The 24,277-nt window shown below is 49.8% G+C and overlaps 1 protein-coding gene across 3 annotated transcripts in view; it reads left to right on the forward strand.

The window, feature by feature from the left end:
* UXS1 (UDP-glucuronate decarboxylase 1) overlaps positions 1-24,277 on the forward strand; it is a 99,320-nt gene that overhangs the window by 53,808 nt on the left and 21,235 nt on the right. For all 3 annotated transcript variants that reach the window (XM_051834846.3, XM_051834855.3, XM_089327431.1), the window contains exons 6-9: positions 4,191-4,371; positions 11,483-11,587; positions 13,241-13,300; positions 16,464-16,585. In XM_051834846.3, the coding sequence (XP_051690806.1) occupies positions 4,191-4,371; positions 11,483-11,587; positions 13,241-13,300; positions 16,464-16,585 (468 nt within the window). The remainder of the gene's footprint in view (positions 1-4,190; positions 4,372-11,482; positions 11,588-13,240; positions 13,301-16,463; positions 16,586-24,277) is intronic.

The following is a 24,277-nucleotide window of genomic DNA, read 5'->3' on the forward strand; positions in this document are numbered from 1 at the left end:
GTGCTTGAACTTGCCTGCTTTCTCTTTGAAACAGTCAGCTGCTTTGGGGAGCACTCTGGAGCTCTGTGTGGGTGAGCTCTGTCTTCAGGGAGTGGTCTGTGAGGCTGCTCTGGAGATGGGGTGAAGGGACTGCTCTGCGTCACAGCAGGGTCCGGGCAGGAGCAGCAGCCCAGATCTCCTTGGGCCTGGACTCCAGCCCCTGTGAGCAAGCAAGGGGGATTGGAATCCCGTGTTTCTTAGCCCTCCCCGTCCCCCATCCGGGACATGCTGCTGACCTGCCCTTATTGGTGAGATAGCTTATCTTTTTTTTTTTTTTTTTTTAATTTGACAAGCAGAGTTAGACAGTGAAAGAGAGAGAGAGACAGAGAGTAAGGTCTTCCTTCCTTTGGGTCACCCCCCAAAATGGCCACTACAGCCGGCGCTGTGCCAATCCGAAGCCAGGAGCCAGGTGCTTCCTCCTGGTCTCCCATGCGGGTGCAGGGGCCCAACCACCTGAGCCATCCTCCACTGCCTGCCTGGGCCACAGCAGAGAGCTGGACTGGAAGAGGAGCAACCGGGACTAGAACCCAGTGCACATATGGGATGCCGGCGCCGCAGGCGGAGGATTAACCAAGTGAGCCACGGCGCCGGCCCAAGATAGCTTATCGTTTGACTGGGAACACTCACACACTAAGCCCACTCACCTACTGTGAACTGGGGGTGGGGAAGGAAGAGGAGGGAGCCATGGCTCAAGTATTACAGACGCTGGCTCTTCTTACTCCATTGTAGATTGTGCTGAAATTGCTACTTCATTCACCATACATGCATAGGACAATTTCCAGAGATGTTTTGGTTTTTCAAATTATTTTATTTATATGAGAGGTTGGTTCACTCTCCCAGTGCCCACAATGGCCAGGACTGGGTGAGGCTGAATCTGGGACCTGGAAACTCAATTCAGGACTGTCCATGGGTGGCAGGGATCCAACTCTGTGAGCTGTCACTGCTGCCTCCAGGGTGTGTGCTGTGGGAAGCTGCAGTCAGCATTTGGACGCAGATAATAGACCATGGTCCCCTATACAGGATGTAGGCATCTTTACCAGCCTCTAAACCACTAGGCCCAATGCCTGCCCCCAATTTCCAGACTCTTAGTCATTTTATTTATTTATTTTTGAGTAATTTCTCCCTGTTGTGATATTGTTGGAGAACAGGCCTGTGGAGCACCTCACACTGCTGTTCCACAGAAGTATTTTTATCTGTGACCTTGATACGTAAATGATTAATACGCAAATTCATCTTTATTGTACGTTTTACCCATCATCTCGGCTGTAGGAACGTGCATCCCAAAGGGCAGAACCTGACTCAACTCCTGAAGCCAGATTAGCCTGTTCACTCACGTAATCTCTTCTAGAAGTCACAGGCCCACCTTTCAGGGTTATTTCCGTCACTTCTGGGATGTGTGTGCATTTGAGCATGAATTTAGAAATCATACGTTAGTGTCCCAAGGAACAATGCTAATTTCACTTATCAGACTAACCCCATAATCTGATGGTCTTGTCTTGGTCTGTTTTGTGCTGCTGTAACAGAATACCCCAGTCTATGTAATTTACTGTGATCTCAAAGTAAGTCTCTCGTGGCTCTGGTGACTGGGAGGTCTAAGATCAGGGCTCTCCTGTCTTACGAGGGCCTTCATGCTGCGTCTTGCAGTGGCAGAAGGGCAGAGAAAGGGCACGAGAGAGACAAAAGGGGCCTCACTGGTCCCTTTATAGGGATACCATTCCCATGGTTATGAACCTGCTTCCAAGATGACGGCATTAATCCGTTCAAGAGGGCAGCACCCTCATGCCATAATCCCCTCTCTTTAGGCTCCACCTCCCAACGCTGTTGCCTTGGGGATTAAATTTCTAGCACAGGATTTTGGAGGGCCACATTCAAACTCCAGCAACACCGGTAGATGAACCCTGCTCAGTGGGGCCAGAGTTGCTGTTTCCATGTGGGCTGGTCCTCCTGTCAATGCTGAGTACTGCAGAATTCACTTCACGTCACGCAGCATCACCACAAATGGACCTAGCATTTCCCACTCATCTGCTCTCTCATAGGACAAGCATGTCTCAGAGCCACTAGATGTATGAGTCTCGCCTATTGGTGCTAAAATCTGAAGGCGTTTCAGTGATCGTTGAAGCCTTAGGACAAAGAAGAGTTTTGTTGGGAAATATATTCCTTTTGGTAATTGGCTGAGTGGCGCGCGTGTGAATGCTGACCTTGAGCTGCACCCCAATAGCAAGAAATGCAAGCACACTGAGTTGAGCTCTTTCCTACATTGCACAGCCGTGCCGAGCTGCCTATGTTCTAAACGTTTCCAAGAAAGGGGTATTACGTCTTTTCTCCTGATGTCCTTTAGGAATTAGTTCCATGTTACTTAGAGAGGCGGTGCTTGGCCTTGGTGGTTAGTGTTCCCGAGGAAGCTTCCTGAAGTCTGTACTTCTGGTTTTCTTTCCATTTGAAATATTTGCCTGATGGGCTGAAAGTACTGAGGAAAAAAAATTATAACTGTGCAGTTATGTCCCATAGATCTGCTAGGTATTCTCAGTAGACGAGAATTGCTCAAGAAAAACAATTCCAGTGCATTTAGGTCAAGGTTAAGGTGCTTCCTACAGTTATTTTAATTTGTAAAAACTTTTTTTGAAAGGCAGAGAAACACAGACACTGAGATTTCCCATCTGCTGGCTTACTTCCCAAATGTCCACAATGCTGGGGCTGGGTCAGGCCGAAGCCAGGAGCCGGGAACTCTGATTGGAGTCTCCCGTGTGGGTGGTGTGGACCCAGGTACTTGAGCTGTCACCACTGCCTTCCACTGCAGGAAGCAGGAATTAGGAAGCGAGCTGGGACTTGGACTCCAGCGCTCGGCTATGGGAGGCAGGGATCTCAGTCAGCATCTTACCTGCTACCCCAGAGGTCTGACCCGTCCAGCAATCTTGTGTCACTACTAAAACCATTGAAATGTTGGAGATGAGGGTGTGTGATTCAGCACATTACACTCCCGCTAAGCTCTGAGCTGTCACCAAGGTATTTTGGGTGCAGAGATAATGTTAGATTACCAAGGAATATCTTATTTGGGGGAACATTTACATATCAATATGTAGATTGCATTAAAAGAGGTTCAATTTATTTTAAATGGTTGTAATATTTCTGATTTAAAAACCTCCTAGAATGCTTGGGAAAGTACAATAGAATGAAGATAAAATGAAGTCTCAGCCCATGAATTAAGTACTAGTAGCTAAATTTGAAATTCAATTACTTTTTTAGAGAATCTTTTTCATGATCATTGTATAGGTGTGCATGTGGAACGGAGCTAAGTGTTCAGTTTCTGTTGCATTAACAAAGTCCCTGAAGCTGGGTACTTTATAGAGAAAATAGATGTATTTAGCTCACAGTTTGGTAGGCTGAAAGTCCAAGATTGTGCAGCCCCATTGGTTTGGTCTCTGGCAAGGCAAGGACCGCGTGGCAGATGGCATCACAGCAGGATTGCTTGCAAGAGGGATCACATGTCAAGACACGAAGCAGGAAAATGGGGAGGGGCCTGGCTTGCTCTTTTGTAGGAGTCTGGTGAGAACTAACCGGGGTCCCGAGGAGAACTGCATCAGTCCCTTCCCCTCGGAGGGCAGCATCCCTGATTACCTACGTCCCTCCTCTTAAAGTTCCTGCTGTCTCCCAGCATCACCCGCGGTGAGGGCCAGGCTTCCTGCACAAAGCTCTTGGGGGCACAAAACAGTATCTAAACCATAGCGGTGGGAGGGCTGAAGTTAGAACACAAACCAGACAAATTGACAGGTAGTGGAGACAGCATGTGGTTCAGAAGACTATAGGCTTATTCTGTCTGAAGGAGTGAGCTAAGGATCTCTGTCGAAAACTCATCGTCTCCGGTGTCAGTTTCTTAGCTCTGAAGCAGAGGGGATTCAGAAAGTGAGACTGGGAGCCACGCTAACAGAAAGCTGTTGAGTTCCAGGATGTCTGTCTCCATCATTCTAATTTAAACCTTCAAGTTAGTGTTTTCCCCGGGGCATGTGTAAGTACCTAGCTTGTGGTTGAGAAATGGGTGTTCACAGGAATGGCTTAGCATGGACTGTGCCCAAGATGTCGCTCCGTGTAGTTGGCCATCATGGCGTTCTCAAGTGCTTTTCCTGGGATGTCTTACACACATTATCCTAACGCAGATAACTGGAGGCGCGGGGTTCGTGGGCTCCCATCTCACTGACAAGCTCATGATGGACGGCCATGAGGTGACCGTGGTGGACAACTTCTTCACGGGCAGGAAGAGAAACGTGGAACACTGGATCGGCCACGAGAACTTTGAGCTGATTAACCACGATGTGGTGGAGCCGCTCTACATTGAAGGTGAGAGAAAGCCGGACTTTGCCATCACACCAGGGCAGCCAGATCCCCAGGGGCAAGCCATCCGACTCGGCCACGTTCAGTGTTGTGTTCTGTTTTTGAAATTGTCTTACTGTGCACAAGGCACCATCCTAGTTTCTGTGGTGGAAAAAAAAGTGGCTGGGGGGTGGGGGGCTGGGTGGGATTATAATAGTGTGAATATCCAGTTTCGCTACTGCATAGTAACCACTGGTTTTGAACTTCTGGCATCTGTTAAAGTAACATTTATGCAATACACATCTGCTATGGTCTGAATGTTTGTGTCCCCCGGAAGTCCCGTGTTGAATTCTGAACCCCTAAGTTGATGGTATTAGCAGGTAGGGCCTTTGGGAGGTGATTCCATCATGGAGGTGAAGTTCTCATCAGTGAGATTGGTGGCCTTATAAAAGAGACCTCAGCAAGATCCCTCACCCCTACTGCTATGTGAGGACAGTGAGAAGGGACCATCCGTAGACCAGGAAGCAGGCCCCCACCACACTGCAAATATGCCAGCATCTGGATCTTGGACTTCCCAGCCTCTCAAATGTGGGCAACACATTACCGTTGTTTGTGAATCACCAGTTACGTCATTCATTACCGCAGCCTGATGGCACTAAGACAGCTTCCATAGTGCAGCCTGATGCCCGAGCCATTTCACAAGCAGTGCTTTCAGCTTCCTGTGGGAAATTAGCAACGTAAAGTGCTGAATTAATAATGAAACCCTACTTACCAGTCACTTTCCCCCTTTAACGGCATTATGCTTTGAGGCTGTTGTGTGTTGAATGGCGGCTCCAAAAAGGAGCGGCCCCCATCTCAACACCCAGAACCTGTGAGTGTGACCTTAATGGACAAAAGATGTAAGGGTCTCTGAATGACATGGGTGGGCTGAAATTCCAGTGGCCAGTGGCCATTTAAGAAAGAGAATGACAGAAGACAAAGCACACAGAGAGACTTGAAGGCAGAGTGGAGTCGTGCAGCCTGAGCCAAGGTGCACTGGAGGAGGCGAGGGAGAAAGTGTGGCCCTGCCAACACCTGGCTTGCAGACTTTGGGCTGCTAGAGCTGCGTGAGGGTAAATATCTGGTGCTTATGTCCAGCTAATTGGTGCTACTTCAGTAAAGCAGTCACAGGATACTAATTCAGGAGTCTCAAGTAGACTGTGAAAACTCCTTCTCTGAGGTTCTAGAAGGTGTGCTGTCCCCAGGTGCTTGCTTTCAGGAGCCTCTGAGGATCACACAGACTTGACTTTAATTCTCCTTTTTATACGACCATGGCCCAAGGGCTGTGAGGTATCATCCCTACTTAACTGGAGAGCTGGGAGGAGGTTAGACCATGTGGCAGCACCAGAACTCAGCCTTGGCTCCTACTCCAAGTCTCCACAGTTAACTGCCCCTTCCCACCCCACCCCGTGGCCTCCTTAGCGCAGCATTCTGCTTTGTCCCGTTTGTTTTTAACAAGTTGGGAGCATTTCCCCATGTCAGTAAAAGTGCCTTGAGGAATCAGTGTACCTGCTGAGAAGTTCTCGTTGTATGAGTATAGCATAGGTTTCTTTTTAGTTTGATTTCAGCGCCAGAGAGGCAAAGCCAAAAACCAGCTGAGAATCATGCCAGACCTCTGACCCACACACGTGTTGGACTACAGATGGGCAGGTTTTTAAGCCTCTGGATTTGGTAGGGTAGTGTAGAAGGCAACTGAACAGGCTTAGCACAGTATTCAGCCCAAAGTTCAGATTTCAGAACATTTTGGATTTCAGATTTTTGGATTAGGGTTGCTCAGCTGGTAAACTCTAAGTAAATATTCCCAAATCCAAAAACACTGACATCTGAAACACTTCTGGTTTCAAGCATTTCCAATAAGGGATATTTAGCCTGAACTGCTGAGAAGCCAAACATAGTATAAATGGCCCATTAGTAAGTAATTTACCTTCTTTGTGAGCTTTGATCCCGAAGCCACTCTCCCACCATTTCCACTGCGTCTGTCTGCACACTGTGCAGGGTACACATGTACACGCTGAATGGGACTCTGCAGTACATGTGTCCTGTGCCCAGGTGTGAGGTCCCTCGTTGGCATGTGTGTTAGGGGAGTGGAGGACGCTCATCCACCTCGCAGTTGAAAGCCTGCATCTCACCCGCTTGCCTCAGTACATCCCCAGCCCTAGCACCGGGGCCTTCCGTGTGCTTGGTCATTCCCTCCCTTCCTGCCCCCACAATGCCCACTTCACCCAACAACAGCACAGTACACAGGGAACATTTCCCAAGACTGCTGGTCTGAGCCATAAAATACAGAGTAACAAACTGGAAAGAACAGAAATCATAAAAAGTGTGCTCTCTGACCACAAGGCTGTTAAACTAGAAATCAGGACCACGTGACAGCATTTAAAAAGAAGTTAAAAACACTTTGAACTAAATGAAAGTTAACTTTCTTGTTTATGTTTTTGATAAAGAATAAAATGGAAGAGAATCTGTTTCTCTTTTCAAAAGAATATTCTTTTTTCTTTTTTTTTGAGATTTTTATTTATTTATTTGACCGGTAGAATTACAAACAGTGAGAGGTAAGGCCAGAAAGAAAGGTCTTCCTTCCGTTGGTTCACTCCCCAAATAGCCACAAAGGCCAGAGCTACGCTGATCTGAAGCCAGGAGCCAGGTGCTTCTCCTGGTCTCCCATGGGGTGCAGGGCCCAAGCACTTGGGCCATCCTCCACTGCACTCCCTGGCCACAGCAGAGAACTGCGCTGGAAGAGGAGCAACGGGACTAGAACCCGGTGCCCATATGAGATGCTGGCGCCACAGGCGGAGGATTAACCTAGTGCACCATGGCACCGGCCCCATATTCTTTTCTGATGATGAAAATAATACATATATGTTAAAAGAAAATTTGGGAAAATATAAAAAAGAAAACAGAAAATTACCCTTGATTCTGTATTCAGAAATCAGCTAACATCCAATCATCTTTCTAAATGTGATTTTTTAAATTAAAAGTATGCTTAACCGGCAGTATTATTATATGATACAAAGTTTTTTTTAAAGGTGCATTGTAAAAACTTTCCCTCTTGCCTCTTTTATTACTTAAGTTGCCAATTCTCTGGAAACAAAAAGAACCTGCTATAAACAGTTTCTGGTTTTTCTTTACGTGTGTCCAAGTCTTAGGGCCCAGAGCAAGCAGATTCGGATTCCACCGTGTCAGATAACAACTCAGAAGAACCGTTTGTGGGTTTATATCTTCTTTATTCTCAGTGATGGTGAGACTGCACAGGCACAGCCACTTGCCTCTGAAGGTGGTGGGACCACCTTTGTGTCCATGGTGAGAGGCAGACACACTCACACACGCACACACACAATCTACATACGCACACAGCCCCACATCCACCACTAGCTGTGTCCGTGTCCACATCCACCCACAAGCAACCACATATCTAGAGATATGTCTCCCCTACCCAGAGCCAGACTGTTGTATGACAGACTTGTGGACAGCTAGCAGAGCAGGTGGGCTTGTCAGTTACCATGACACCGGTTACCACAGAGGCACGGAGATAGGGGAGCATAGACATCAAGGGGAAAGGGCCAAAGGCGTGAGAACTTGATATCTTCACCTGCCCAAGCTCATCTCCTCAGCACTTACGTCTTAATTCCAATTTGCCACAAACATTTAATTCATGAATTAATGTTACTTATTTGAAAGTTAGAGCAACAGAGACAGACAGAAAGAGATCTTCCATCTGCTGGTTCACTCTCCAAATGCCTACAACAACCAGTGTTAGGCCAGGTTGCAGCCAGGAGCCTGGAACTCCATCTAGGTGTCCCCTGTGGGTGGCAGGGACCCAAGTCCTCGAGCCATCACTGCTGCCTCCCGGGGTGCACAGTAGCAGGAAGCTGGAGTTGGAAGGAAGCTGTGACTTGAACCCAGGCTCTCTGAATATTTGATGTGGGCGTCTCAAGCAGAGTCTCAACCAGTGGGCCAGCTGCCCACCCAGGATACTCAGCCTGTTCGGTAATGTCTAAGGAAGAACGACAGGGAACACTTGCCTGTATGTGTTCATACAGATGCGGGTTTCCTTGGGCGAGGGCAGCGTTTTTCATCCACGGAACCCACAGCTGTGGAGAGCTGTATTTCTGCCAGTCCTTGAACTTGGAGCTACAGGTACCTTGTGTTGGAATTTTACCATACGCTGAATCAGCACATGACTTCAAAGAAAGAAACAAAGCTTTATTTTACTTTTCAGTGCTTCCCTTGTCTTTGTTTTCATATGTAAACCCTTACCTGGCCCTCGGCGGCTCTGTAGGGTGCAGACATGGCACAGGAGCCTTGATCCCAGGTACATCCTCGGAGACTTCCGTCTGAACAGCGATCGCCCCTTTGATACGTGATATTGCCTGATTTCTCTGCTGGGTTCTAAACAGTGATTTTGAGTTATCCCAAGAGTTGCTCAATCTCTACAGGGCTGTTTTTTTTTTTTCCTTCCCTATTTGTGAACCACTGATGGGAGTTTCAGGCACGTGAATTTCCTCTGAAGAATTGTGGTTAGGAGGGTAGAGTCTTCCCTCTTCAGAATTCACAGTAGAGCAGGCAAATGCTTCACCTCTCTCCCAGCCTCCTTCCTACATAAACATAATGTACTTACCTCCTGGGAGGGGTGGTGTTGATAATGTTCATTTTTTTTAAGATTTATTTTATTTATTTGAAAGAGTTACCACAGAGAGAGAAGGAGAGGCAGAGAAAGAGAGAGAGAGAGAGAGAGAGGGGTCTTCCATCCACTGGTTCACTCCCCCAATTGGCAGCAACGGCCGGAGCTGAGCCAATCTAAAGCCAGGAGCCAGGGGCTTTTACCAGGTCTCCCACGTGGGTGCAGCAGCCCAAGGACTTGGGCCATCTTCTGCTGCTTTCCCAGGCCATGGCAGAGAGCTGGATCAGAAGTGGAGCAGCCAGGACTCGAACAGGTGCCCATATGGGATGCACGCACTGCAGGCAATGGCTTTACTCACTACACCACAGTGCCAGCCCCGGTGTGTTTCTGAGATAATGACACAGGGCCTTGTAAATGTGGAAGAGTCATGGCAGGGTCACTTGGTGGACGGACCCAAAGACAGTGTGTGTCCAGCCAATGAACAGACGTGCCTCTCTGCCACCCCACAACTCCTGTTGGTGTCCTCTGTCCACCCAGCTTGGATTTTTGAATGTTCCTGCACTTTTGGTGCACTGATCATCAGTGCCGTTGACATACTCACTCTCTTTCTGCCTGGCCCGTGAGGGTTGACTCTGCTGCTTTTATTCATTTAGCATCTCTCACCGCTGCATATTTATCCCTGCCCTGAAGATTCCCTCACTTCTCCCTGCCATGATTCTTTAGCAGGTTAAACATCAACAGACTCCTGTGCAGTGCCCCTTTTAGGGTAGGATCAGGAATTGCTCTTATTAACGACACAAGCAGAACACATTTTCCTGGGACAGGGACCACAGAGAACCTTGAATTTTCAGGCTCTTAAGCAGGGCGATGCATCAGTGTTGCTACTTTAATCAATGGCATGACACAGTTTCACTGGAGATCCCTTAGCTTTCCAGGGGCAGCAGAAGGGCTGAGCTGCCAGATAACAGCAGACAGAAGGAACAGGCTTTGGGGATGGAAAGCTTAGATTTATGGCTCATCTCTTCACTAAGCTGGCTTACACTGAGCCCTGTTCCCAGGCAGCCCAGGCCAGAGCACCGTGGAGGTCAGGGAAGTAGCAGGTGCTCTCAGAGCACACTTGTTTTCCTCCTTCCACTGCATTGGACGTCACCCCCAGAGTGAGAACCAGTGCTGAGTGGTTGCTTCTGCCGGATCATGGCCTGTGCACATTGGTTTCTGCTGTCTGAGGAGCGTGGGGCGGCCTGAGTCGGGTGAGAGGAGCAGTCCAGGTCTCAGCCGTCTGGCTGTGCTGGTGTTGCATCCTCAGCTCTGTCCAGAAGCATCCGAGTCCTAACCTGCCCCTTCCTGCTCCTGGTCAGCCGTGGGCATGAGGTGGTGTTCTCAAAGGAGGAGATGCAGTCCCGCCCCCGGGGTCGGTCGTTGTCTTCTCCCACCTACAGCTCTGGGGCCTTAGCAGGTGTGAGGGGCTGACCCCGGCTGGGAAAGACAGAGCAGCGTCAGAGTTAGGGGGTCCTGTGAGGCCCCATGGAAAGCCGACCTTGTGGACTTAGGATTCATAGGATATAATTCTTGTTCACATTGTATCTGGCTGTTTATCAACCCAGAGTAACCTGAGGACAGGGACGCCAGGCACAAGATTCTCCCCTGACCTGGACCGGTCCTTTCTGTGAATTTCATATTGACAGGCTACCAGCATCTTTTTTTAAAGATTTTGTCTCTTAGTTCTCATGAAAGAAGAGTATTCTCTTCGTGAGCATTGGTTGTATTTTAAAACTTAACTCAGGCTTTTCAGTCTGGGCTTCTTAAAATGTGCATACAAAGGTGTAGAGTCTCCCAGCCTAAAGTAGCCGTGTGTGTGTGTGTGTGTGTGTGTGCTGCGTTCTGTTGCTGTCACAGAACACACGATGCTGGTGTTGTGTACAGAAACAGGGTTAGCTGGTTCGCGGTTCTGAAGTTCCCACAGCGTGCCGCGTGGCAGACGGCATCAGAGGGCAGTGTGTCCTCTCAGGATCTGCCTTTACGGATCGGATGTGAACAAGCCAAGAGGAGGGCTGTTTGCTCTTGTGGTTTTGTGCCTTTGCTTTTAGGTCCTGTTTGCTTCACAACAAAACAAAACCAACGTTTACTGTAGGTTCCGTGTCTGCCTTCTGATGTGAGTGCTTTATGTGGGACAAAAACCTCGGAAAATAATCAACTCGATAATCAGGTTTCCTGTGGTTGAAGATGAGTAGCCCCAAACAACCAACCCAACACATGTTTTTGTCTCCAGAAAATTGGACTATTTTTTGCTCTTCTAATTACAAATGTAAATTAGTTTCTATAAAGGGTAGCATGTTAACAACTAGAATGTCAGTGAAAGAGACACTAATGCCTTTTTTCTATGGTATAATTTCTAGGAGTTTAGTTTCTTGTGTGTGTTTTTTTTTCTTTTGTAGTATTTTTCTTGGAAATAATGTGTCTCTGTTTTGTCTCTTTTAGTTGACCAGATATACCATCTGGCCTCTCCAGCCTCTCCTCCCAACTACATGTATAACCCTATCAAGACATTAAAAACCAATACGATTGGGACGCTGAACATGTTGGGTGAGTTGTCATTTTCCTATCTTCTGCTCTGGCTTGGGGTTACCTAAGGTGATTTCGGGCATAGGTAGTCCCCCCTTGTCTAGGGGGCTGCTGCCATGGCTGTCTAAAGCCATGGATGGTAGCCCTATAATTTGACGTCTTTCCCCTCTTAACTAATCATCCTCCACACACTGTGGCTCTGACTACAGTTTGAGGTGTAAAAGTGAAACTAGCGTGGATTTTGTTTTTCTTCATAATTTCACAGGTAAAAGATTCATTCTTATCGTAGATCTCAACATATAATTTTTGTTTGTTTTTTTCCTTATTAAGTGGAAAACCTGCACCTTTTTGCTTATAGGAAGCATCTTACAACTTCTCTTTGGAATATTTGAAAGTCTGTCTCTTTCTCTCTCACTGTGTATAACTCTACATGTCAAAATAAAAAAAATTATACAGTACATTATCATTGTGTCATCTCATTGTTGGGGTACACTTTGGGGTTGTCTACTTCCTCCCATAGAAGCTCACTCACTCCTGGTGAGCCCCTCACTCTGGGACCCTTCAGTCCCACCCCAGCCTCCCCAGCACTGTCCACAGGGCATGTGCACACTGCCTGCCTCGTCTCTCTCTCTCTGCTGGCCATGCCTCGTGGGCTGTGGTGGGATCCTTGCCCATGTGCAGTGCCAGATAGAAGGGGTACCCAGCTCAGCCACCCCTGCAGTGTAACAGTGCTCAGTGCTTGGGGAGCATAGGGCCACATGAAGGTCATCTCTTCTCGGAGCTGCTGATGCTGGTGGGATCCTGGGAAAGAGTTCCCTGCTACCTGTAGGTAGCAATATTCTAGTCCCTTCTGTGCATGATTGGTCAGTTAAGTGTAGGAGTGGGCCCAGAGCAGGACTCAGGCCTAGGGTGAGTGGCTTTGGAGTGATGCATGTGAGCTGGGCCTCAGAGGAGGTGGAGGAGGGCTGTGGAGTGGCCCAGATGTGGGTAGCACAGGCACAGCTGGAAGATTCTGGGCGGCCCCTCTTGGAGGTTAGGTGGGAAGGGCCTTGCCTGCTGCCTACCAGGGGGAGGTTATCTGTTGAAATACAGTGTGGCGGTTGGGGCAGGGGAGTCTCAGTCTCCTCTGGTCACATCTTATCAATGCACTGGACTCTGCACTTGAGCTTTCCAGCTGTAACTACCCAGCTCGTTGCTGCACTAAGGATCCATCTGTGATTTTTATTTAATAGCTTTTTAAAGTTGTTTCTTCTTATTTTATTTTTATTTTTTATCTTATTTGAGCGATGGAGAAATAGGCGAGAGAGCTCCTGTCTGCTAGTTCACTCCCTGCATACCTGCAACAGCTGGAGCCACAGTCAGGAGTCTGGAACTCGATCAGGCCTCCCCCTGTGTGCGTAGCAGGGACTCCACTACTTGAGCCAACACCTGCTACCTCGCAGGGTGTGAACTAACAGGAAGCCGGAACTGGAAGTAGAACCAGTACACAAACTCAGGCACTGTGGCATGAAACACTGGCATCCCATGAAGCATCTTAACCTACACCAAACACTTGATTTCGGTTGCAAACCCAGATGTGATAAGACTGAATAATTTGATGGATAATCGGATACCAAAAAAGTGCCTGTCCCTGTAAGTTGACAAATTTTTTGATCCTATCTTGGCTTCTTTTAGGGCTGGCAAAGCGAGTCGGTGCCCGTCTGCTCCTGGCCTCCACGTCAGAGGTGTATGGAGGTGAGTGAGTGGGGCTCCTGGGGGGCGGGGGTGTCACTCCTGGCCCCATCCTGTCATGGGAATGGAGTGCAGACCCTGTTTCTTTGCAGGCCCAGGCTTCTGGTGCTCTCCCTGAGCACAGCAGAAGATTCCCATCTTGACTTTTGTGGTCACCGTGTTTCTCTGGGTGGGAGGACGGCTCTGTTTTACCACATACTCAGAAGGACAGTATCTTTCCACCTGGCCAGTAGTTGAGGCACAGAAAGTACCCCGAGGTCACAGCAGTGGGGATTTTTTGACCTGCATAGCTGGGGTATGCTGTTCCTCAGTGGGAGCCGTGCGTACCATGCGCCTCACCTGTCACGAGCTTGCAGGTTGGCTGTTCAGGCCTGCTGGGTGACGAGACGCATGCTGGGCTGTTGTAAAACAGTTCCTGGAAGAACCTTACATAGGAAGCACCAGCAAGCCAGAAGCCTGTTGTACCGAACTGCAGCCTTCGTTGTCCCTCCTGGCCTACCTAGTGCCTGGGAGTGAGTATAAGGAGCCAGGAAGCCAGGAGGAAGACTGTCTCCTCCCTCCCTCCCTCCCTCCCTCCCTCCCTTCCTCTCTTCTCTCTCTCTCTGATTGATTGATTGATTTGAAGACAGAATGGCACAGGAAAGAGTGAAATCTTCAATCCACAGGTTCACTCCCCAAATGGCTGCAACAGCCAAGGCTGAACCAGGCCAAAGCCAGGGACCTGGAACTCCATCTGGATCTCACAAGTACTGGGGCCATCTTCTGCTGGTTTCTCAGATGCATTAGCAGGGAGCTGGATCAAAAGCAGAGCATCCAGGACTCACACTAGTGCTCTATAGGACGCCAGCGTCCCAGGCAGTAGCTTAACCCACTGCATTACAACGCTGGCCCCAAGGGCTGTCTTCTCACCGCAGTTTGAGTTCCATTTGGTCTCAGACCTGCTGGTGCAGGCTTGTGGAGAACAGCTTGATGCAATGGAACCCAGGTCCTGGTGCAACATAATTTCTATTTCACACTATTGTTGTGAAAAAGAGAAATCAGGAAGTAAAGGCAAAATCAGAAGAGACTTTTTTTAAAAAGTAGTCAAATGAAAAAATGTACCAACTGAGAAATTCTCCTAAATGCGGTCAGTTATCTGGGGGATCTTCACAGAGTTCAAGGAAGATGCACATTATGAAGAAACTAAGCATGTGTTTCGAAATACATGGCACCAAAATGAACTTTTAATTTCACTTTCCACGAACTTCAAGATTTAAAAAAAAAATTTCCATTTATTTAAAAGGCAGAGATTCTGTACACTGGTTCACTCCCCAAATGCCGACAGCAGTGGTGACAGGGTCAGGCCAAAGCCAAGACTCTGGAATTCCATCCAGGTCTACCCTGTGGACGGCAGGGACCTGACCAGTTGAACTGTCACCTGCTGCCTCCTAGCGTGTGCATTAGCAGGAAGGTGGACTCCGAAGCACAGCTGGGGCTTGAACCTAGGTACTCAGGTGCAGGTGTGCAGGTGTCCCGAGCAGCCAGATGGCTGCTCCTCCAGACGTCTGAGGTCTCCTCGTATTCTCCGTAACCCCTGGGAAAAGATAGAGCATCCCACACTTCTTTGAAGTGCCAGGCAGGTAAAGGGCAGAAGTGTCTCCGTCCAGAAGGGCACATGACGTGTTTGCCACAGCCCGCCTGCCTGTCCCCCATATTCATGATCTGCATGTTTGATAAGAACGGGTGCACTCTGGGTTCTTCAGTAACTATAGGGTCTAATTGTGGAACTCAGTGGTTGCTCCCCCCAATGTTTGGTAACCAGTGTAAACTTGGGTTATGGTTAGCATCACAAAGTGCTGAAAGGGGAGATAATTTGAAAGAATTTTTGACAGCAGATCTTTACTTTTGTAAGTGACAAAGTGATTTGAGGAGGGAACTGGTTTTGAAGTTGGGCACCCCCGCACTTCAGCCCGGCTGGTGCCAGTTGAGGGCAGATGAATGTCCAGCCCTCTCCTCCTCCTCCTCTTCCTTTGCCACCAGTTTGTGGCCATCTCTTTTGGGGTCAGGTTTGTCCAGGCCCGATGGCGAATCCTCAGGAAGAGCTCTGGTTTGGGTCACCGGGACATCACTGTGAATCGCACTCTGGTTTCCTTTTCTCAGGGGGCCTTTGCCTTGGGGCTTTCCTCTCATGATGCAGTGAAAAGTGGGCCCCTCTTGAGGGGACTTTAAACCTCGTGCACAGGGAGCAACCTTCCTGTGCCCTGTGCTGCCTCAGTGCTGCACAGGCAGTGTTGGGTCCTGAAGGGGTCAGCTGACCTGGACACGTGGGCCAGCGTCCACGTGCATTTATCTCTCTGTGTCTGCTCTGGCCCCGTGGTCTCAAGGAGCCCAGAGTCAGACTGCAGGTGCAGGATCAGCAAGATGTGAATGGATAACACTGGTGTCTGGGTCTTGTCCAGGTCCCTTGGCAAAGATTTATACATCTTATACCATGGTTGAACCTGCGATATGTATAAAATTCGTGCAGTACTAGATAAATTAGGTTTTAATTCACATTCCAGAAATACACTTGTCTTAGAGAAGAATGTGTTACTTGCTTTCTTTAAATAGCCTGTCCCCTGTGTATCTTCAAATGTGATTGATGGACATCCTAGAAAGATGAGGAATTGCTGCCACTGGGCCCCCCGTCCCCTGCCCAGCCCCCACAGGGCTCTGGGTTGTCTTGTGTGGGTCTCAGACATGTTCTAGTTATACCACCTGTGAAAGCCACTGTCTTCCTGGTAGACGTGTGTTTTACACTTAATTGTAGATTTTATCAATATAAAATTAAACCGCCTATCTCTTCACAGATTGTATTTAGCTGTAGTTCATGTAACAGCCTAAAAACCAGCAGTTTATAGAAGATGGGCGAGAGTTCAAGTTGAGAGCTGTTGATCCTTTATTTCTGTTTCCCCTGTAAAACACTGTCCTGACCTAATATCAGGAGTAAGATGATAAAGTCACACCAGAACCTGATAGAGATTGGGCCACAGAGCCCTGAGCTGCGCTCTTGGTTACGTCTCTCTGTTGGCCAGTTTGGACCTGGCTCCTTCCAGAGACTTTTGTGTCATAAATATACCTGGTTCCTACCACGTATGAGCTGTAAGGAAGGAAAGATAAACACAGTCTCTCTCTTTCTCACCCTTAGATCCCGAAGTCCACCCTCAAAGTGAGGAATACTGGGGCCATGTGAATCCCATCGGACCCCGTGCCTGCTACGACGAAGGCAAGCGCGTGGCAGAGACCATGTGCTATGCCTACATGAAGCAGGTACAGCACCACGTCCCAGGTGTGGCGTAGGCGTGCGGGGCACCGGGAGGGATCAAAGTCGTGCTTCATTGCTCCTCGGGTAGGTGTTGGGACAGCCCAGTTTGTCAGGGAGCGTGTCCTGTGTTTGGGTCCACACCGTCAGATCCTCATGGAAATGCCCTTTAGTAGAGCAGTCCACACAGGTAAGTACATTGGCCTCAGAGTGCTCCAGGGCAGGCTGGTGACAGATGGCAGTGTCTGTCCCTGGGAGCAGCACGCTCAGGCCCAGGGCCTGGTCTGCATTGTGAGAGGCAGCGGTGTGTGGGGCGCTTGGTGCTCGGGGCGTCATCTCAAGCATGTCTGAGGCCCCGAGAGAGCCAGCAGTACGAGCCCATGCCGAGGGCCAGGTCCCCTGGTCCTGATGTCTCCTGATGTCTCCACACAGGTTGCCTCGCCTTCCAGCGCCAGGGCACTTAGGATGACAGCACAGCACAGGAGCAAGCAGGCACTTGCTGCCCCTTTCCTGGGCATGGGAGAGGGGGACTGTCAGGGACTCTGTTTCTCAACATTAAAGATGCATAGAATTACCTGTGCCATTGTAGATTTTGAAGCTTCCTACTTTATTTATTAGCCAGAAGCAGAACTAACAGCTTTCTGAGCTCTTCTGTGCAATTGGCTTATATTGTTATCTACATAGTCTAAGAATTGTCCATCAGTTTTAGAAAGAACATACCTTTTTCATTTTTGAGCCCAGAATATCTTGACTCAAGAATTCAAAGTGCTCTCCCTGGCACACAGGAGCCCTCTGTGTGCCTTGGTACCTAGGAGAGCTGAGTAGAGTGTGAGAGGCACGTCTCCATGTTATGTTGAGTGATAAGTGCGAGGGGAGATTGGACCCTCAACGGTTTTCTTCTGCAGTCTGACGGTTGTAGTTCTTACTCAGTGAGTTCTCTCGTAGGCACAGCTGGTGACCAGATGGCATATTGGTGTCCGTGTTCCCTTGAGTATGTGCTCGTGATAATGATCATGTTCAGGAATAATAGAGGTGGCACTTCCTGAGCGCTGACCATACCAGGTGCTGTCCCAGGCACCTGGACACACAAACCAGGTTCACATGGTGTGTGCATGCACATGTATACACACACACACACAGGATCCACACTGTAAGCTGCGTGCTCAGGAACTTGGCAAGGCGGCACCCAGGTTAACTCTGGAGTATTTATATTTCTGTTCACGTGGGTCCCAGAAGTTCAGTTGCATAGGTGGCATTGCCCTGAAAACTGTGAATTAGCAAACCCCACAGCAGCCGTGTTCAGACAGCTGTCCCCCAGTGCCCACAGCTAATGTCAGTGCCCACAGCTAATGTCTCTGCTGCTGGGCAGGCGTCCTCACTGCAAGGGCCGTCCTGTGCAGGAGCTGCCTGTCACTCCTGTGGCGTGATGCTGCCTGTGAATGTGCCTCACCCTGGAAGGCCCGGACAGGTGATCGTAAATGGATGCAAAGGTCGCGTTGGTGGCCTGCTCAGAATGCACTTCCTGCTGGGGCACTGTGGACTCTGTACATGGGAACAACACCTGGGTGACTCTCCATCACAAGCCGAGGCTTGAGAATCACCATTAGAAGACAGGCTTGGCGCTTTCTGGGAAGGACTGTGGACCTTGGGGTCCTGGCCTGTGGGTAGCACTCAGTAATCTGGACTTAGGGCTCATCACTCTGCTCAGTGCACCTGCCCTGGTGAGCACTGCTGACATAGGTCATTCGGAAGACAGCCTTGAAGAAGGCCCCCGGCAGCAAGTGGGGATTTCTGAGCAGGTGTGATGCAGCCACCCATCCTCACAGCCCCTTGCCTGTCTCACTGTGTAACATTAGGTCAGAGGGTGACCGTGCTCCTGGCCCTGGGGTGCCCTGTTGGGTGTTGGTGGCTGTGAGACAGGCAGTGGAGGTTGTGGCTCCTGATGGGAAATGGGACAATGTGGCCAAGAACAGTGGGCTTGACCGAGGTTGCTGCAGCAACCTGAGTTCTGAAAGGCCCATGTGAGTGCCCGGTCTCCAAACCACTGTTCCCTGTGTTGTAAATAGCGTGATCCCTTATGGCGAGAGCCCGTGGTCTAAGATAGTACCCATGCATCCCTCCCACTCCTATCTGGGACCCTGCCACAGAGGGAGGAAAACAGCACCTTTCTTCTCCACCTGTGTGGGCAAACACACATAGCTGACGTGTTTGCTTCTGCTGTGCCAGGACATTCTGCCAGGCACAAGAAAACCAGATAGCAAGAAGTAAAGCTACTAGCCCGAAAGGCCATCTGGAGACACACACCAGGGGGAAATTAACTCCGAGACCACCCTGTCGAGATGTGAAGGAGGTGAAACATTGGAGACGTCAGCGTGGTTCTTTGACTCAGTTTCACGTTAGCCACCAGTGAGGATCCATCGAGCACCTGCCACTCTTGTTGGGTTTGCCATCTGGGTGCAGCCTGGCCAGGGAGAAGGTACTCTGGGGCTCACCCCCCAGCGTGACTGTTGTTTCCTGGCACTGGGACTCTGCTGCTTCTACTTCTCATCTCTCTTCACCTCAACATAGGTGTCACTTGTGGGCCCTGCAGGGTGCCCTGTTGTGCCTGTCTGGATGCCCTGATGTCTGGAGGTGGCATCTTATCCGAAGATGCCCCGCCTGCCTGTAGTGTGTGTTGCAGAGAAGGAGCGGGAGTCTGGGCTGTCTGCATGTGCTTGGCCTCTGTCAGGGCTCCGTCTGTACCCGCTTGGCTCCTCCCGCAGTCCCCTTCAGGGTGGGTGTGGGTTGCCCATCCTACAGGTGGAAGGGTAGCGCCAAGGCTTGCTTCCAGTTCCTGGCCTGTAAACGGGCCCACAGCTGGCTTCCAGTGAGACGTGCCTCTTCCCCTGCCCAGCTGACCCCAGGGCCTTTGCAGGTAAGGAGGCATGGCTGAGCGAGAGCAGACAGTACAGCTTCAGGTCCAGGGGCATCAGGGCTCCGTGCAGCAGGCACGGCTGTGTGAGATGCCCAGAACCGGGTCAGATTTGCAGTTCTACTTGCCCTTCTCGATGCTTGAAGTCATAAAGGGCTCAGGGTTCTCTACAAGAGTAAAACCCAGCCGTGACTGCAAGTGAGTCAGATACTGGGTTTGGGGACAACGGCCTTGTGTCTGCAAGAGGCCCTGTGTGGTACTGTCACGGAGAGAGACTCACCAGCGTGGTGGTCAGCAGGACGTGGGTCAAACACATGGAGGCTGGCTGCATTTCAGGAGCTAGGGAAATGTTCAGTTGTGCAGATTAGGAGGCTTTGCATGAGTTCAGGAGTTGGGAAGTGTTTGGTTCTGTAGACCGGAAGAGTCTGCTGATTGGTCTTTCAGAAGTGGGTTTTCCCTTAAATGGAACATCATGGCCTGCTGGGTGCTTCCTGGGTTTTCAGCCTAGCTCTTCCATCCTTTGGGTTGGACGGTGCCCCTCTCCCCAGGACTGAGATGTGCAGTATTACACCTCCATCCCCATCCAGGGTATGCATGGGCGCCACCTGAGTGGCCACCATCAGCAGACATGGCACACCTGCTCACTGTCCACCCACGGATTGTCAGGTGGCCCACAGTCGCCTCCGTGTTAGGGTAAAAGGTTTACGCAGACTGCCCAGAAAGCGCAGATCAGCACACAGAGCTCAGCCTCTGATAGGAGAATGGGTTTGTCTTTCTTTCTTTTTAAAGATTGATTGATTGATTTGAACATCAGAGTTACAGAGAGAGAGGGACGGAGAGACAGCGAGGGAGAGAGCTCTTTTATCCACTGGTTTACTCCCCAGATGGCCTCAATGGCCAGGGCTGGGCCAGGCTGAAGCCAGCAGCAGGAGCTTCATCCAGGTCTCCCACATGGGTGCAGGGGCCCAAGCACTTGGGCCATCTTCTGCTGCTTTCCCCAGGCACATTAGCAGGAAGCTAAATCACAAGTGGAGCAGCTGGGATATGAATCTGGAATGCTGGCATCACTACCCATTAGACTGTAACACTGGCCCGTGTATTTCTGAGCTAATAGCTAGTCTTGGTGGGCATCGGGCTCGAGGGCTAAGTTCTGAGGAAAGAGCCACTGTTGTCTGGGCTGTGACGACTGCTCCCCAGGGGGGCCTGGACTACATCACTATTGCAGGCTCAAGCGGAGACATCAGAACCAGCAGGCCTGCTTGGGCCCTGGCCAGTCACTCTCCACGGAGCCCACCCCTCCCTCCCTCCCTCCCTCCCTCTCTCTCTCTCTATCTTTGGTGTTTTTATTGTTATTTACTTATTTTTTGACCATCTGATACTTTTTTATGTTGATTTGCTATTACAAAGAGAACAGATTTCATTGTATTTCATAGGTTCAAGTCTGAGAATATAATTTTATTCCCTCCCTCCCCCAGCTCCTAATGAGGACAGTTCCAGGGTGCCATCCCCAAGAATGGGAGGGTCATTTGTCACAGGGTAGCTCGCTCAGTCCATCCAGCTTTCTGCCTGCCAGGCATGTGGGGTCCATTGTTGTGAAGTGGCTTAGGGTTTCCCAGTCTCCTAGAACAAATCTCTATTCCATGACTTCTGATTCTTTCCCCATCCTACCAGTTAAATGCAGTAGAGGCTTGTGAGTTAGGTTCTGTTGGACAACCTCTCTGCCCCCTCTTCTTTCTTTTTATTTCAGGATTATTCTCCCTTTATTGGCAGGGATATTCCAAGACCCCCAGGGCATGCCTGCAATGGCAGGTGCTACATGCAGCTCTATGATTTAATGGCTTTTCCATTTGAACTAAGCACTTACTAAATGCTCTGACCTTAACTTTTGCTTTTTGAGGAGTGACAGCAAAACGGACATAAATTCCTTTTCCCTTCTTCACAATTTCACAGATAAAAGATTCGTTTTTATGATAGATCTTAGCAATCTCAGCATATTTTTTATTTCCTTATTGAGAACTTGAATCTATTTCCCTTAAAGGAAGCACTTTCTGGCTTCTCTTTGGCATATCTAATTTGCCAGCATCACTCGCTTTGGGGCTATTACTAGGTAAAATAAGGGTGACTTCCACGTGGACGCATAGTTGATCTGATAACCAGATAGCTACCAAGTGACTAAGGGGTGGGTCTCATAAGCCGCCTGGATGCCCTGGAAAAGGGAGAAATCCGCATCCCAGTGGGACAGAGCACAGTGGCACCAGATCGCATCATGCTACCCAGAATGCTGTACCATTCAAAACTCAGAGTGGTTTTATTTCTAGAATGTTCCATGTAATATTGTTGGGCCACAATTGACTGGGTAACTGAGACCCCAGAAAATGAAACTGGGTGGGGATGGGGGAACTACCATCCACCGCAGTCAGTCTGGTAGAGAAAGTGGTGGATTTATTCCAGGCTTTAGAACAGAGGGTCATACCTTGGCCCGAGCAGCTCTTGTGGACGAATGGCTGTGCATTGCTGGGGGAATTAGCACAGCAGGTGAAGTCTCTGCACTCCAGAAGGTAACTGTGCTGGGTCCGTGCTCCCCAGCCCTCTCCCATCCCAACACACACGGAGCCTGCCCCTGTCTGTCTAACACCCTGGAGGAATCCGTGAGCTGCCACGGGCAGAGCTGATGGCCGAGTAGCTGCAGCCACTGGGCAGGTCGCCTGCACTTCTGGAGATCTGCCACTCAACCCCTCTAGCTGCACTGAAGGGGGAATTCTGTGCCCAGTAAGCCTCCTTGGTTATGGTTCCCTTGGATCTCCATCCCATGCTGGTCCAAGGGGGCAGATTGGAACAGCTTCCACCGGTGGCGATAACAGCAGCAGCAAATATTTGTCAGTCTCGTCACTGGGCCTGTACTGGGAGCATGCACAGTCTGATTTCATCTCATAAAACCCCTGGAAGGTATGGACTGTTGCTCTCCCACTCTTACTGTCACCAGCAGGTTGAGCGGGAAACAGGGAGACTGGAGGGCACATGGACATGGCAGAAAGCAAGAGCCGTGGGTCCTCACCTCACACGCTGCCTGCCCTCGGGCACCCAGAGAACACACCTCTGCTTCGTGGTGGACTGAACCTTAGACACACAGGCGTGGGAAAGTCCACGAAGGCAAGGTGTGGAGTAGAAACCCGGAGCTGCTCCACCCGTGACAAGCAGTCTCTGAGCTTTAAATAAACGATCATTTGAGGAAGGCGTTGGTGCTTTAATAAACACACTTTCCCAATTACATGGAAGTGTGCTTGCTCTCCGGATTACAGTGGTACATATTTATTGTGACAATAGAAGCATTTTTAGCCGGCACCGCGGCTCACTAGGCTAATCCTCCGCCTAGCGGCGCCGGCACACCGGGTTCTAGTCCCGGTCGGGGCGCCAGATTCTGTCCCGGTTGCCCCTCTTCCAGGCCAGCCCTCTGCTGTGGCCAGGGAGTGCAGTGGAGGATGGCCCAGGTGCTTGGGCCCTGCACCCCATGGGAGACCAGGAAAAGCACCTGGCTCCTGGCTCCTGCCATCGGATCAGCGCGGTGCGCCGGCCGCAGCGCGCCAGCCGCGGCGGCCATTGGAGGGTGAACCAACGGCAAAAGGAAGACCTTTCTCTCTGTCTCTCTCTCTCTCACTGTCCACTCTGCCTGTCACAAAAAAAAAAAAAAAAAAAAAAAAAAAAAGCATTTTTAAAATACACACGAGGAGTGAGGATAGAGCCGAACGGGAAGGGCAGAGGTGTCAGATTCACAGACACACACCTGTCTGGAGTGCTAACTTGGCACATACATTCTGTGAAGATTATAAAGGGCTATGTAGAAGCAAGTATTTGCCCTGGTGATTCCAACCCGGTTAAGATGCCCATGTCCTGCATCAGAGCAGCTGGGTTCTTTACCCAGCTCTGGCTCCTAACTCCAGCTTCCTGCTAACGCAGACCCTGGCTCAGTTGAGCGGTAATGGCTCAATTAATTGAGTCTCTGCAACCTGCCTGGCTGGGCAGAGAGGTCTGAGGTACCTGGACTGAATTGCTGGCTCTTAATTCAACCCAGTCCCAGCCATTGTAGGCGGACATTTAAGGAGTGAACCAGTGGGTGGGAGCTGTCTCTCTGTTTGCCTCTCTTGGCATCTCTGCCTCAAAGAAATAAATAATAATTTTTATTTTTATTTAGAAGTCAAAACCACAGAGAGAGAGAGGGAGAGACAGGAATCTTCCATCTACTGGTTCACTCCCCAAATGGCCACAACAGCCGGGGCTATGTTAGGCCCAAGCCAGGAGCCAGAGCTTTTTCTAGGTCTCCCACGTGAGTGCAGGGGCTCAAGAACTGGGGCCATCCTCTGCCGCTTTCCAGGAGCATTAGCAGGGAGCTAGATTGGAAGTGGAGCAGTCGGGATTCCAACCAGGGGCTTTACCAGCTATGCCACAATACCAGCCCTTAATAGTAATTTTTAAATGAGTATTCATAGTGTGATCTCATTTGAAATCGTGGATATTTATTTACTGGGCGAAAATATCCATTTTAACACCTTTCCGCTGTTGCCTTGTCTGACCGATTGGCTGCCAGAATGTTAATGCTGGTGGCTGCTGCGTCCAGCCCGGCAGGGTATCAGGTTAACCGGAAAGAGGAACGGTATCACATGTATCACAAGTATAGGTTAAGGAAGCAGACTCAGATTAACGATTTTAATGTGGGGAGAGCTGGGGACACTCTGTCTACTGCCACGGTGGAGGCAGGAGCAGAGGCCCAGATGTCTGGTTACTCCAAGTATCT

Source organism: Oryctolagus cuniculus, chromosome 2 (genome assembly GCF_051225735.1).
Source record: "Oryctolagus cuniculus isolate XC-2025 breed Fujian yellow rabbit chromosome 2, ASM5122573v1, whole genome shotgun sequence".
Classification (NCBI taxonomy): domain Eukaryota; kingdom Metazoa; phylum Chordata; class Mammalia; order Lagomorpha; family Leporidae; genus Oryctolagus; species Oryctolagus cuniculus.